Raw genomic sequence first — 13,472 nt, 5'->3', positions numbered from 1 at the left:
TGCGGATGGCGAGTGCAATCAAAGAGTCCACACTGGAAGGAACCTCCCGGGAGAGAATCTCATCCTTAACCTCTGCGTGGAGTCCCTCCAGAAAACGAGCGAGCAGCGCCGGCTCGTTCCAGGAAACGAACAGAAGGGAAAGCACAAGGATAAGACAATATATGACAAAACATGACACTTGGTCTTTTACCAAATACGGCTATCTTCTGTATACCACCCCTACCTTGTCACAACACAACTGATTGGCTCAAACACATTAAGAAAGAAAGACATTCCACAAATTAACTTTTGAAAAGGCACACCTGTTAATTGAAAGGCATTCCAGGTGACTACCTCATGAAGCTGGTTGAGAGAATGCCAAGAGTGTGCAAAGCTGTCATCAAGGCAAATGGTGGCTACTTTGAAGCATCTCAAATATAAAACATGTTTTGATTTATTTAACACTTTTTTGGTTAATACATGATTCCATATGTGTTATTTCATAGTTTTGATGTCTTCACTATTATTCTACAAAAAATCCTGAAATGAGTAGCTGTGTCAAAACATTTGACTGTTACTGTATATTAGATCAAATCCAGACAGGAACTATTATTCTAGCAGGTGACCTGAATCATATAGTCGATAAGATTTACAGACATAGTAATAAAAAAGGAAAGTTTAGGGAGCCTCCACAAATAATTTACAGGACACCTGGAGATTGCTATTCCCAAACTACAAAATACTATTCCTTTTTTTAAAGAAAAGTTCATCAATAATTTAAAAAAAAACTATTCTCCAAAAATGCACTCAACTATTTACTGGATTAGAACATTCATGATATAATGATATTGGATCATTCTTTTTTATCATGTTTAATAACACCACTAGAAAATATATTTAGTGACAGAATTTTGAGAATGAACAGAGCGCCTCTTCTGGACCTGAAAAGTATTAAATACGTGAATGAAAACATTTCAAACTTTACCATTACCATTAAATGTAGACATGGAGGACAGAGAAGGTGTACATTAGGGGAATGGTCATTTCATATTGGGCAAAAGTTCAATGTGATTTAGAAATTAAAATTTAAGAAAAAGAAATCACTATCTTAGAAGAAGCCTATAAAAAAATCTGAAACAAAGGTAAAGAAGTAAATACAATTTCTGAACTTAAGCAGAAATACCATCATTTAATTCTGAAGAGAGTGAACAACTACAGGTTAAACTCAAATAAAGCATACTACTTTGTCAAATAAACCACTGGATGTCATAAGGTGAATGCACCAATTTGTAAGTCGCTCTGGATAAGAGTGTCTGCTAAATGACTTAAATGTAAATGTAAATGTAAACCTAATTCATATCTTGCAGTTCTCACAAAACGATTACATGTTAAACCAGTTATTATTTTAAGAGTTAAAGATACAGAAGCTGTAATTACAAACAACAAAAAGATGAATGACCATTTTAAAATCTTCGATGACAATGTAAATAAATCAAAATTACGTATCCTGTAGCCTTCTTAGACTCAACAACTTGGAATCAAATATCAGCAGTATCATGAGACGGAGTCTACAACCCACACAAGTGGCTCAGGTAGTGCAGCTCATCCAGGATGGAACATCAATGCGAGCTGTGGCAAGAAGGTTTGCTGTGTCTGTCAGCGTAGTGTCCAGAGCATGGAGGCGCTACCAGGAGACAGGCCAGTACATCAGGAGACGTGGAGGAGGCCGTAGGAGGGCAACAACCCAGCAGCAGGACCGCTACCTCTGCCTTTGTGCAAGGAGGAGCAAGAGGAGCACTGCCACAGCCCTGCAAAATGACCTCCAGCAGGCCACAAATGTGCATGTGTCTGCTCAAATAGTCAGAAACAGACTCCATGAGGGTGGTATGAGGGCCCGGCGTCCACAGGTGGGGGTTGTGCTTACAGCCCAACACCGTGTAGGACGTTTGGCATTTGCCAGAGAACACCAAGATTGGCAAATTCGCCACTGGCGCCCTGTGCTCTTCACAGATGAAAGCAGGTTCACATTGAGCACATGTGACAGACGTGACAGTCTGGAGACGCCGTGGACAACGTTCTGCTGCCTGCAACATCCTCCAGCATGACCGGTTTGGTGGTGGGTCAGTCATGGTGTGGGGTGGCATTTCTTTGGGGGCCGCACAGCCCTCCATGTGCTCGCCAGAGGTAGCCTGACTGCCATTAGGTACCGAGATGAGATCTTCAGACCCCTTGTGAGACCATATGCTGGTGCGGTTGGCCCTGGGTTCCTCTTAATGCAAGAAAATGCTAGACCTCATGTGGCTGGAGTGTGTCAGCAGTTCCTGCAAGAGGAAGGCATTGATGCTATGGACTGGCCCGCCCGTTCCCCAGACCTGAATCCAATTGAGCACATCTGGGACATCATGTCTCGCTCCATCCACCAACGCCACATTGCACCACAGACTGTCCAGGACTTGGCAGATGCTTTAGTCCATGCTTTAGTCCTCATCAGAAGCATGCCCAGGTGTTGTAGGGAGGTCATACAGGCACGTGGAGGCCACACAAACAACTGAGACTCATTTTGACTTGTTTGAAGGACATTACATCGAAGTTAGATCAGCCTGTAGTGTGGTTTTCCACTTTGATTTTGAGTGTGACTCCAAATCCAGACCTGGGTTGATAAATTCGATTTCCATTGATACTTTTTGTGTGATTTTGTTGTCAGCACATTCAACTATGTAAAGAAAAAAGTATTTAATAAGAATATTTCATTCATTCAGATCTAGGATGTGTTATTTTAGTGTTCCCTTTATTTTTTTGAGCAGTGTATATATATATATATTATATTTCAAAAATCAAGCAGATTCTAAACCTCCCAGCATATAAATCACAATCACACATTTATGACTCCGATTGTTTATATAATATGTGTTTATGATATAACTATTCTAAAGACCTAGTCGTGTAATCGAGCCATGCATGTCTCATATTACAGTTAGTTAGTTAGTCAGTCCCATGAAGTTGAGTACACGGCATGCCACAGGGTTGTGCAATCTCTGCCAGGTTTTTAGAACAATGAGGTCTTTGTTACTGTAGTGAGTGAGACTATTGCATCTCCCAAGGCCACCGGCAGGTATCTGGTGTATCCAGCCTGGTCCCAGATCTGTTTGTGTTGTCTTGCCAATTCCTATGACAATGACCATAAAAGTTAGCAAAACAACATAAACAGATCTGGGACCAGACTATGGTACCTCCACTCTACTCAGGAACAGGTTCAACTCTATTTTTGGGCTGTCATGCAGTTGATTGGACAATTTAGCAACTTGATGTGATGACTGCTCCGGGCACACAATTATTTTTTTAAGTTCAAAGTTGGTTTTGGCATTATTCACATAGAACAAACTCATAATGTATATTTAAAATGTAACTGAAGCCAACAAACAAGTTATCTATGTGGCATCAATATTAGTCAGAAACATTTATTGTATTGTCAAAATGGACTACAAAGTGTAAATAGGATAATTTTATGAATAAAGTCGGTCTCGTCCCAAAACAGAGTTTTGGAGGTGAGTTAGTCATGACTTACTTGGGGGTGGGGTTTTGACTTCGACATGCTCACTTGCCTACTAAAACAGGATACACAGCCGCGGTGATTGCTCTCTATCCAATCCTACCGCAGAACACAGACAGTGAGACAGATCTTGCAATCAGAGCAGCGGATCTGACTGTTTTTGTAAGACAACACATCGCACATTTTATAACATGAGAAATACTCCCCGAACACCTTAGCTAGATGTCAAATTTCACAACTAAAACCTCCTCCGCAAAAATGTCAACTCAAGAAATCTGTTATTAATTTAATCTTAGATTCATTCGGACTATTTTGGGGAAGTAATTCTTGCTTTGTTCCTATGGTGTCTTATGGGGGACAAACATCCGTAACTGCCACATTGAACCACACCCCAAGACTGAAATCTTGTTTTTCTTAATGAGCAACAGAGAAACACATTCAGAATCATTGTGTTCAGTTGCTTTTTTAAGAATAGGATTGAGAATGTAGGGACAGACATGGATGAGAGGTTGTCACACTGCTGACATAAAAGTTGATAGTGCCCTGAAAGGCCTGTAAACTGCAGACGGCCACTCAGCATGGTTTATAGACTCATTTTAGAAGAGATGTGGATCATAAAACATGGTGTGCTTGTATGAAACAGAAATGGGATGTCTATGGAATTCAACGCAAAGATCACAGACTTGACCTCTATATAAAGACAAACAGTTTGTTCACAGAGAGCTTGTAAAAATGTTCTACTTCACATTTTGCTCATGAACAAAATTCCATAATTTTAATTGAATGTCACCACAACCAGTTCTATGTTTTCCTGAAAGAGAGCAAAACATTCACACTAAAGAATTTGTCTTGGTAACAAATGGTAACATTTTATATTAATGTCCCTTAAAAATATATTTCATAGTTGCAACATGCTGAAAATTGTCTCATGGTGTCCTGATCATCTCTCTTAAAGATGCAATATGTAACTTTTTCGGCAACCTGACCAAATTCACATAGAAATTTGAGTTATAGATCTGTCATTTTCATTGAAAGCAAGTTTAAGAAGTTGCAGATCTGCTCTATGTGCGCTATTTGGTTTGGTACACAAGCTTCAAACAGCTGAAAATACAATATTTTTGGTTATGGAAAATTCACAGCAGTTTAGATGGTACAATGATTCTCTACACTATACTTGCTTGTTTTGTCACATAAACTGAAATTAGGTGAACTATTAGAATTTTAGCAACCAGGGAATGGCGGAACGATTTCTTCATATTGCACCTTTAATAAACCATACAAAAACAAACTTACCACTGGATTGTGTGGCCAAATAGCTCTATTTTCATGACGTCTGACTAAAGCACCCGTTCCAATCCAAGTGCCAATGCCATTTAGCAAACTCCATGCGTTTACATTTGTTGGATGACATGAGTTCTTTGTCCATGCACACCAGTAGTGGGTTTGGCATCGAGATGAGAATGCATCAGTAGAAAAGAACCCCATACCTAATGTAAAATATGGTGGTGGATCTTTGATGTTATGGGGATATTTTGCTTCCACTGGTCCTGGGGCCCTTGGCAAGATCAACAGTATCATGAACTTTACCCAGTGCCAAGACATTTTTGCCAAAAACCTGTTTGCCTCTGCCAGGAGGTTGAAACTTGGCCAGAAGTGAATCTTCCAACAAGACAATAACCCAAAGCACACATCGGTATCCACACAGAAATGGTTAATTGGCCACAAAATTAAACATTTTGCAATGGACATCTCAGTCTCCGGACTTGAAACCCATTGAAAACCTGTGGTTTGATTTGAAAAGGGCAGTCCGTAAGCACAGACCAATGGATATCAATGGAACTGGAAACATTGTAAATGGAGGAATGGTCTAAGATCCATCCCAATGTGTTCTCCAATCTCATAACACCTTATAGAAAAAGGTGCAGTGCTGTTATCCTAGGAGAGGGTGCACAAAGTATTACAAACTGGGGTGGCAATCATTTTGTCACCTATCTTTTTTTGAGAAAATGAAAGATGAATTGTTTAACAAAATCTTGTAATATTTGTAATATTATAAAATAATATATATATATATATATATATATATATATATATATATATATATATATATATATATATATATATATATATATATATATCAGTGCATCTGGGAAAGCATTGTGGTAAAACAGTAGACAACTTGTTCTGTGGGTAATTAATGGCTAGGATGGATTCAATGTTTTGTTTTGTCACAGTTCAGAGGAAAAGAGAAGTCTCTGAATGGACAAGTTGTTGTTTTAGCCTCAGGAAAACAATGTGAAGATTTCAGAGCATGTTTGTAGAGTTCCCTGAATGACTCCAGTCCTCCACAAAACTCCAATCACTCTTTTAATCAAGCGAGACCTTCACACCGCTACACATACTGCACATTCCTTAACTCTTACTGTTATTGTATGAGGACAAGATACTCCTGTAAGAGAAAAGGTTCAGTAAGCCAGACTTACATTATGAGTAACCTTTCCTTGAGACCTGAAGAGTTGTTTTAGGTCCCCAAAGCTAATGCCTAGGCTTTAGATCAGACCGCTAGCACAGTCTTGTGTCTATCCTTCTCTCCCAGGTCAGAGTTTATTGTGGTAGCCGGTCACTATCCTGTGTGGTCCATCGATCCCAATGGCCCCACAATGTGTCTTGTAAACAGACTACGACCACTGCTGAATAAGTATGATGTCACAGTCTACCTGAGTGGTCATGACCACAGTATACAGGTGGATACGTTGTTTGGATAATTATCATGACCAAACATGTACATTAAATAGCAGTTTAAGCTGAAATAACCAAATGTTTTATGATCGCTATATTAACTTAAACTTGATGTTAACTAACTCTCCACACTCTCACCAGTTTCTCAGAGAGGATGATGGGAGTTCCTGTTTGATCAGCAGGAGTGAAACCTTTGCAGAAATGTCCACTTATAACATCAACACCCAAGTGAAAAAAAAGTATATTATAATATGATACAAGTATACTTAAATATACAAAAAGTCTCAAAAGTAATAACATACTCAAAGACGAGATGTATTTTTCCAGTGTATCTGAAGTAAAGTATAAATATGATATCATTACACTTCAACACAATTATTAAGTGTACTTTATATTCATTGTTTTTTTCAGTATTTTTCATTAAAATATAAATATGCTATCAAAACACTTCAAAGCAGTGTACTTTATATTAATGTTTTTTTTCAGTCTTTTAGTATAGTATAAATATAATATAATCTACCTTCAATACATGTATTAAAAGTGTACTTGTGTGACACTAATGTCAGTTGAATGACCTGTAGGTGCTGCTAGTTAGACCCTTTTGGCAGGAACTACATAAGACTGATGACTGTGATAACACTCAGTTTGTGTAACCTTCCCCCACTCTTCAACAGTGTCTCAAATCAAAGAAAAACACATTACCACAAATGAATGACAAGACTTTATTATGAACATGCCATCACAATCAAACAGAGTACCATATTAGTACCACATTCCACAGTTGTGTTTCATTTTGCTCTGATTATTTTACATCATGTTCTGTCATCTAACTGTTTGTTATTCATATATTAAAGATGTCCAGACAATACTCACGCAAAACAATTTAGTTTAAACATATAACCTATCTACGGAGCCCTCAAACCTTTAAAGCATCAATATATTTTCTATATGGCCCATGGCAAAATGTGTAGAATTGTAGGAAATTAACCTAAGGCTTCTCTCCATCGTCTCCACTAAAATGTTTTGCTGCGAGGTTGGAGCCCCCCCACAACCGAATCTCGCTTAGGGCCCCGAAAGCGGCTGGGATGAACCCAACGATCACTCCGATCCCATACTCTGGAGAAGAAACAAGGTTGTCGACCATTATTGGGCTGGACAATGATTCATACACACGCATGCACGCACACGCACACACACACACACACACACACACACACACACACACACACACACACACACACACACACACACACACACACACACACACACACACACACACACACACACACACACACACACACACACACTCAGGCCCTAGAGTACTTTTAGGAAAGGACTTCTCCAGTGTTGCATTTCACATTCAGTCTAAACATTAGTAATTCATTAGCTTATTTTATCCTTCGCATTCCCATACCGATTGGCCCACTAGGAGATATGATCAGCACCTCTAACCCTCTTCTCATCATTCCTCACAGCGAGTAAGATGCACATGAATGATTCTACATTTGTAATACTAGGACTTGGCATTAGCTAAGTGGCTAAGGATTTGATATCCTCAGTACCACAGATGCATATCTGAACTCCCTTAAATATATAATGGCCAACATGAATTATCGAGTTACAGAATATATTCAAACAGGGCCAAACAGGGCCTTAATGAACACAACTTGTCAAAAAGATGACCCATGAGCCAGAAATGTATACTGGAAAATAAAAGACACCAACCCTGCTACAGTACACCTCAGAAGTACTATTTATCCCAATAATATTTTTATTTTATTTTACTAGGCAAGTCAGTTAAGAAAAAATTCTTATTTTCAATGACAGCCTAGGAACAGTGGGTTAACTGCCTGTTCAGGGGCAGAATAACAGATTTGTACTTTGTCAGCTCGGGGATTTGAACTTGCAACCTTCTGGTTACTAGTCCAATGTTCTAACCACTAGGCTACCCTGCCACCCCATATATACTTATACCACTTAGCAGATGCTTTAATCCAAAGCAATTTGTAGTACAGAGACAATGAGAACATTCCATTTTAGTATGTGATCCCTGTGGGACTTGAACCCACAACCTTGGCATTGTTAGTATCCTTACCTTCAAAGACAGTCTTATCGTCGCCCGGTGAGCACTGTCTTTGACTGAGCTCTCCCAGCTGATTGTCTGTGCTGCGGGAGGGGATGTAGGCCTGGACGTTGAAGCAGTAACTCACCCCAGGATCTATATCCCCCTCTTCTAGCTCTATCTCACTGCTTGCAGAGATCTTTGTTTTCTAGAGGGAGAATTACACAAAGAAGGCATGTCTTCTGATATATTTCATTTTGTATAACTTGTTCATTACTGTTTTGCTATCATAAAAATATCAAATATGCATAACACACACAGAGAGATTTCCCATGCAATATAATCAGAAGTAAGCTTGCTAATCATCCACTTAGTGCATTTAATTTACACTGAACAAAAATATAAACACAACTTGCAACAATTTCAAAGGTTTTACTGAGTTACAGTTCATTTAAGGAAATCAGTCAATTGAAATAAATTCATTAGGCCCTAATCTATGGATTTTACATAGATACATAAAAAAGGTAGGGGCATGGATCAGAAAACCAGTCAGTATCTGGTGTGACAATCATTTGCTCATGCAGCACGACACATCTCCTTTGCATAGAGTTGATCAGGCTGTTGATTGTGGCCTGTTGTCCCACTCCTCTTCAATGTGCGAAGTTGGAGGATATTGGCGGGAACTGGAACATGCTGTCGTACACGTCAATCCAGAGCATCCCAAACATGCTCAATGGGTGACATGGCTGGTGAGAATGCAGGGCATGGAAACACTGGGACATTTTCAGCTTCCAGGAATTGTGTACAGCTCCTTGCAACATAGGGCCGTGCAATATCATCCTGAAACGTGAGGGGATGGCGGAGGATGATTGGCACGACAATGGGCCTCAGGATTTAGTCACGGTATCTCTGTGCATTCAAATTGCCTTCAATAAAATGCAATTGTGTTTGTTGTCCGTAGCTTATGCCTGCCCATACCATAACTCCACCGCAAACATGGGGCACTGTTCACAATGTTGATATCAGCAAACCGCTCGTCCACGCGACGCCATCCACGGTGTCTGCTATCTGCCCAGTACAGTTGAAACCGGGATTAATCCGTGAAGAGCACACTTCTCCAGCATGCCAGTAGCCATCGAAGGTGAGCATTTGCCTACTGAAGTTGGTTACGACGCCAAACTGCAGTCAGATCAAGACTCTGGTGAGGATGACGAGCACACAGATGAGCTTCCTTGAGACAGTTTTTGACAGTTTGTGCAGAAATTCTTCGGTTGTTCAAACCCACAGTTTCATCAGCATTCCGGGTGGTTTGTCTCAGACCATCCCACAGGTGAAAAAGCCGGATGTGGAGATCCTGGACTGGTGTGGTTACACGTGGTCTGCGGTTGTGAGGCCGGTTGGACTTACTGACAAATGCTCTAAAACAGCTCTGGCAACAGCTCTGGTGGACATTCCTGCAGTCAGCATGCCAACTAAATGCACACAAAGACTCGAGACATAATGGTACAAAACTGCACATTGTAGAGTGGCCTTTCATTGTTCCCAGCACAATATGCACAAGTGTAATGATCATGCTGTTTAATCAGCTTCTTGATATGCCACTCCTTTCAGGTGGATGGGTTATCTTGGCAAAGGAGAATGCTCACTAACAAGGATGTAAAGAAATGTGCGCAAAACAATTGAGAGAAATAAGCTTTTTTTTGCATATGGAACATTTCAGAGATCTTTTATTTCAGCTCATCAAACATGGGACCAACACTTTACATGTTGCGTGTATCTTTTAGTTCATCATAATTATATTCCTTAGCTTGAACCTTTAAGGAGCATACATCATTGATGAACGTCTGTCTCATTTGGTTCGACCCCAGGCCGTAGAGTACTTTCAGGAAATGTAAATATCTAGTGTAGGGCTGCCATTTTTATTACCCTCCCCTTTAAGCTTACCTTGCCAGTGCTTGTTGCTTTCCCAAAGGTGACTTTGTACTGCAGTTCATCAGCGAAGACGTCCCGGATGGTTCTCTGTTGGTCCTGCTTATTGAACAGGGCTGTGGGAGGGTCTTCTACATACAGGGTGATCTTCCTCTTGTCTTTGCTCACCTCGATCTTGAACTCAGGTCTACCTATAAGCGCTGGAAGGGAAATACCATGAGAGGTTGACAAGCTGCTTGTCACACCTGGCGCACACTCTTCTTTCCCCCTGTGATTTATAGAAGAACCAACATTTCTACACTGGCATGAAGAAAATGTGCCCTGATAAATGGCTGTTGATTCCTATGGCACCACAGGTGTCAACAGCCATGTATCTGGGCATGCAAAGAATGTGTCATTGTATGGCTGGGGTACCTACTGTCATGGTAAGGGCTGAACCTCTCCGAGGTTGTGTGGGGGAACTCTATGAGGTCAGAGTTCACACCAAGTAGGGGTTTTGAGAGGACATCAGCGGAGTATATGGCCTTCAGGTCCACCAGAGAGTTGGACAGGTCACACTCTGTCTCCATAGTCCTGATACAGTGTTGGTTCTTCTTTCTGTTCTGACCGATTCTGAAATAAAGAAGATATTTATGATACAGTCACAACATGGTTCTGATACTGTTAGCGTTCCTCTCTCTGTTCTGGCCAATACTGAAATAGACATAATGGTAGGTTTCAGTCAAAGGATTATCATTATCTTCAAACATATTTTTTTGTTGCATTTAGGTAATTCATTGGGTCTGTATTGGAATCTTAGTTCAACAATAAGAAAAGTACCAAATATGAATCTTTGACTTGAATCATAGTATTGAGCTCTTTGCGCCACATATCACACAGTAGCTCAGTTGGTAGAGCATGGCGCTTGTAACGCCAGGGTAGTGGGTTCGATTCCCGGGACCACCCATACGTAGAATGTATGCACACATGACTGTAAGTCGCTTTGGATAAAAGCGTCTGCTAAATGGCATATATTATTATTATATTATTACATTCTACTTCATAAAAAAATATTTGTATTTTTTTAATTTTCAGCTCCAAACTCCCTTGATCTATTCGACGGTACACAGAAAATTGGCCGGTGTTGATTTGTCAGTAACATTTCTAGTGTTCATTCAGGAGTTAAAGTGGTGTAAAATAACAGTGTTGGTGTTAATAAACAGAGTTATTGTTTTACAATGTTGACATTAAAACAGTCCCATCAAAACCACACCTGTTATTTTCATATTTCCCAGCATGTTTTTTAGGATTGTTTTTAATCTCTGTTTTTGCATGTTGCCAACATTAATTGATTGATTGATTGATTGATTGATTGATTGATTGATTAATTAATCTTATGCTACACCAAGATATAGAACACAAGAACACATTTTTTAAAACTAATCCAATCAGTTAGTAAGATTTATAGCACCCATTAAGGAAATAGTTGTTCCCATTTAAATGGTTTAAGTACTGCTTTAAAAAATTAAGTTTACTAACCATGTCAATTAATTAAGAATGCAGGTTCCTGGTGAATAAAAACATCTAACTTTGATACCTAACTAGCTGGATTGCAACAGGATTTCCATATCACTTTTACAAGCCAGCATAATGTGATTTGCAGGCCTGATGAGGCCTTTTAACCAGGAGTTTCCTAACACTACCGTGTTAGAGTAAAAATGGGCCATCAACTAGGCCAATAAGCATTTCTGAAAACCCTTTTAGCAGATCAATAGTGTAGTCTGATTGCATCAGTCCTGACCCTGACTCTTCGGGGTCAGAGACTGAGACTGAGACTGGGAATAGGTTAGTGCAGACCTCCCATGATAATGTGATTATTGGCAACAACTTTTTAATATTTCATGGAGACGTTTCATTTCATGAATAGTATAAGGCAGTAATGCAGAATTTGGTAATAACTTGATATGTCGGCAACTGACCTTTTTTAACCAACCATTCAATAATGATTGAAGTGCCCGATAAACACACTATTCCATGGAATGATTGAAATTGTAAATGCATAAACCAGAAATCAGTATGTAAATGCTTTACTTACACAGAATATTCAACGGTGTATGAATAGTTGGTGGGTTTAGGATCCCACAAAAGCAGTGTTTTGAAGTTGATAGACAACCAAGAAACGTTCTGTGCCTTGGGATAGTCCCCTACAAAAAGAGCAAGATCAGTTTAACTACATGTAATGTTAGACATTGACAATGTGTGAAATATAATTAGGTACAGTGTGCCTTTTCATGAGAGGGTCACAGGGTGCATTGCCTGTACTGTAAATCAGGCTGGTCCCAAACAGTCCCAAGAAGTCAACAAAAGATATGGATATTATGGCTTTTAAATAATGCAGTAGGTCTATGTGCATAAGTATATTATTTATCCACACTATTTGTCTAGTGTATAGCTTTTAGGATTGTAGGCTATATTTTATTAGCCCATTTGCCTCACCTGAAACACAGTTTGTAAAGATGAGTACAGTACACAATTTCGTTAAAAAAAACATTTTCCTTTCCATTCTCATCATTTTATATTCCAACAGGTAAGTGTAAAAACAGTAATCCGATTGGATTGATCCTTGCACGGTTCTTTCTTTATTCAATATCTGTCCTTAAACAACGAAGACGGATAATAATTTGGACTGCATTAATTCCTTTTTCTGTCGCCCAAAAGATTGAATGAGCAAAGACAGTTTGGGCGTGTAGAGGAGCAGCTGCAACAGGTTACGTGTTCTATCGGTTTCAAAGTAAAATCTATGTGACTATCTGACGTTTGACGTTACATGACCATTGCTCCAGCTAGCTAGCATTCGATAGGTTAGTTACAATAAGGGCCACCAACAAGTAACGTGAGTTAATTAGCTTGCTGCCTTGATGGCTTTACTGACAGACAAGACAGGGAGTGAGTGGTTTCGCGCACTATCTGTGTACACACTGGCCAAGGATCGTTCAAAAGACTATCCAGCCCCAGCTAGCACAGCTTACATAGGCTACCAAGTTTTGACCATTAACCTCTCTCTCACTCTGCCATTAAGTTAGTATTAATTAATTATCAGTAGTAGTCAGTGGCGAAGCTTCAGCCGGTGCAGTCACAACAGGTCCCTTCGTACAGGTCCAGATCTGCAGAGCCGTGGGCACATTATATAATTTGAATACCACACCACCATGCCTAAGCATTAATTGCTGACAC

General features: G+C 39.7%; 1 protein-coding gene across 1 annotated transcript; it reads right to left on the bottom strand.

Moving 5' to 3' along the window:
• Positions 1–6,976: 6,976 nt before the first annotated feature.
• Positions 6,977–13,034, bottom strand: LOC123990209 (tissue factor-like). The gene is made up of 6 exons (XM_046290783.1): positions 12,735–13,034; positions 12,334–12,442; positions 10,678–10,871; positions 10,275–10,459; positions 8,364–8,538; positions 6,977–7,384 (listed from the first exon to the last, which is right to left on the bottom strand). Exons 1-6 carry the CDS (start codon positions 12,808–12,810, stop codon positions 7,257–7,259), a joined length of 867 nt encoding a protein of 288 aa, XP_046146739.1. The 5' UTR covers positions 12,811–13,034; the 3' UTR covers positions 6,977–7,256.
• Between the last annotated feature and the right edge of the window lie 438 nt (positions 13,035–13,472).

The sequence above is a fragment of the Oncorhynchus gorbuscha genome, linkage group LG12 (genome assembly GCF_021184085.1).
Source record: "Oncorhynchus gorbuscha isolate QuinsamMale2020 ecotype Even-year linkage group LG12, OgorEven_v1.0, whole genome shotgun sequence".
Classification (NCBI taxonomy): domain Eukaryota; kingdom Metazoa; phylum Chordata; class Actinopteri; order Salmoniformes; family Salmonidae; genus Oncorhynchus; species Oncorhynchus gorbuscha.
The sequence above is the reverse complement of the archived record's forward strand: the minus strand, read 5'-3'. Positions and strand labels throughout refer to the sequence as shown.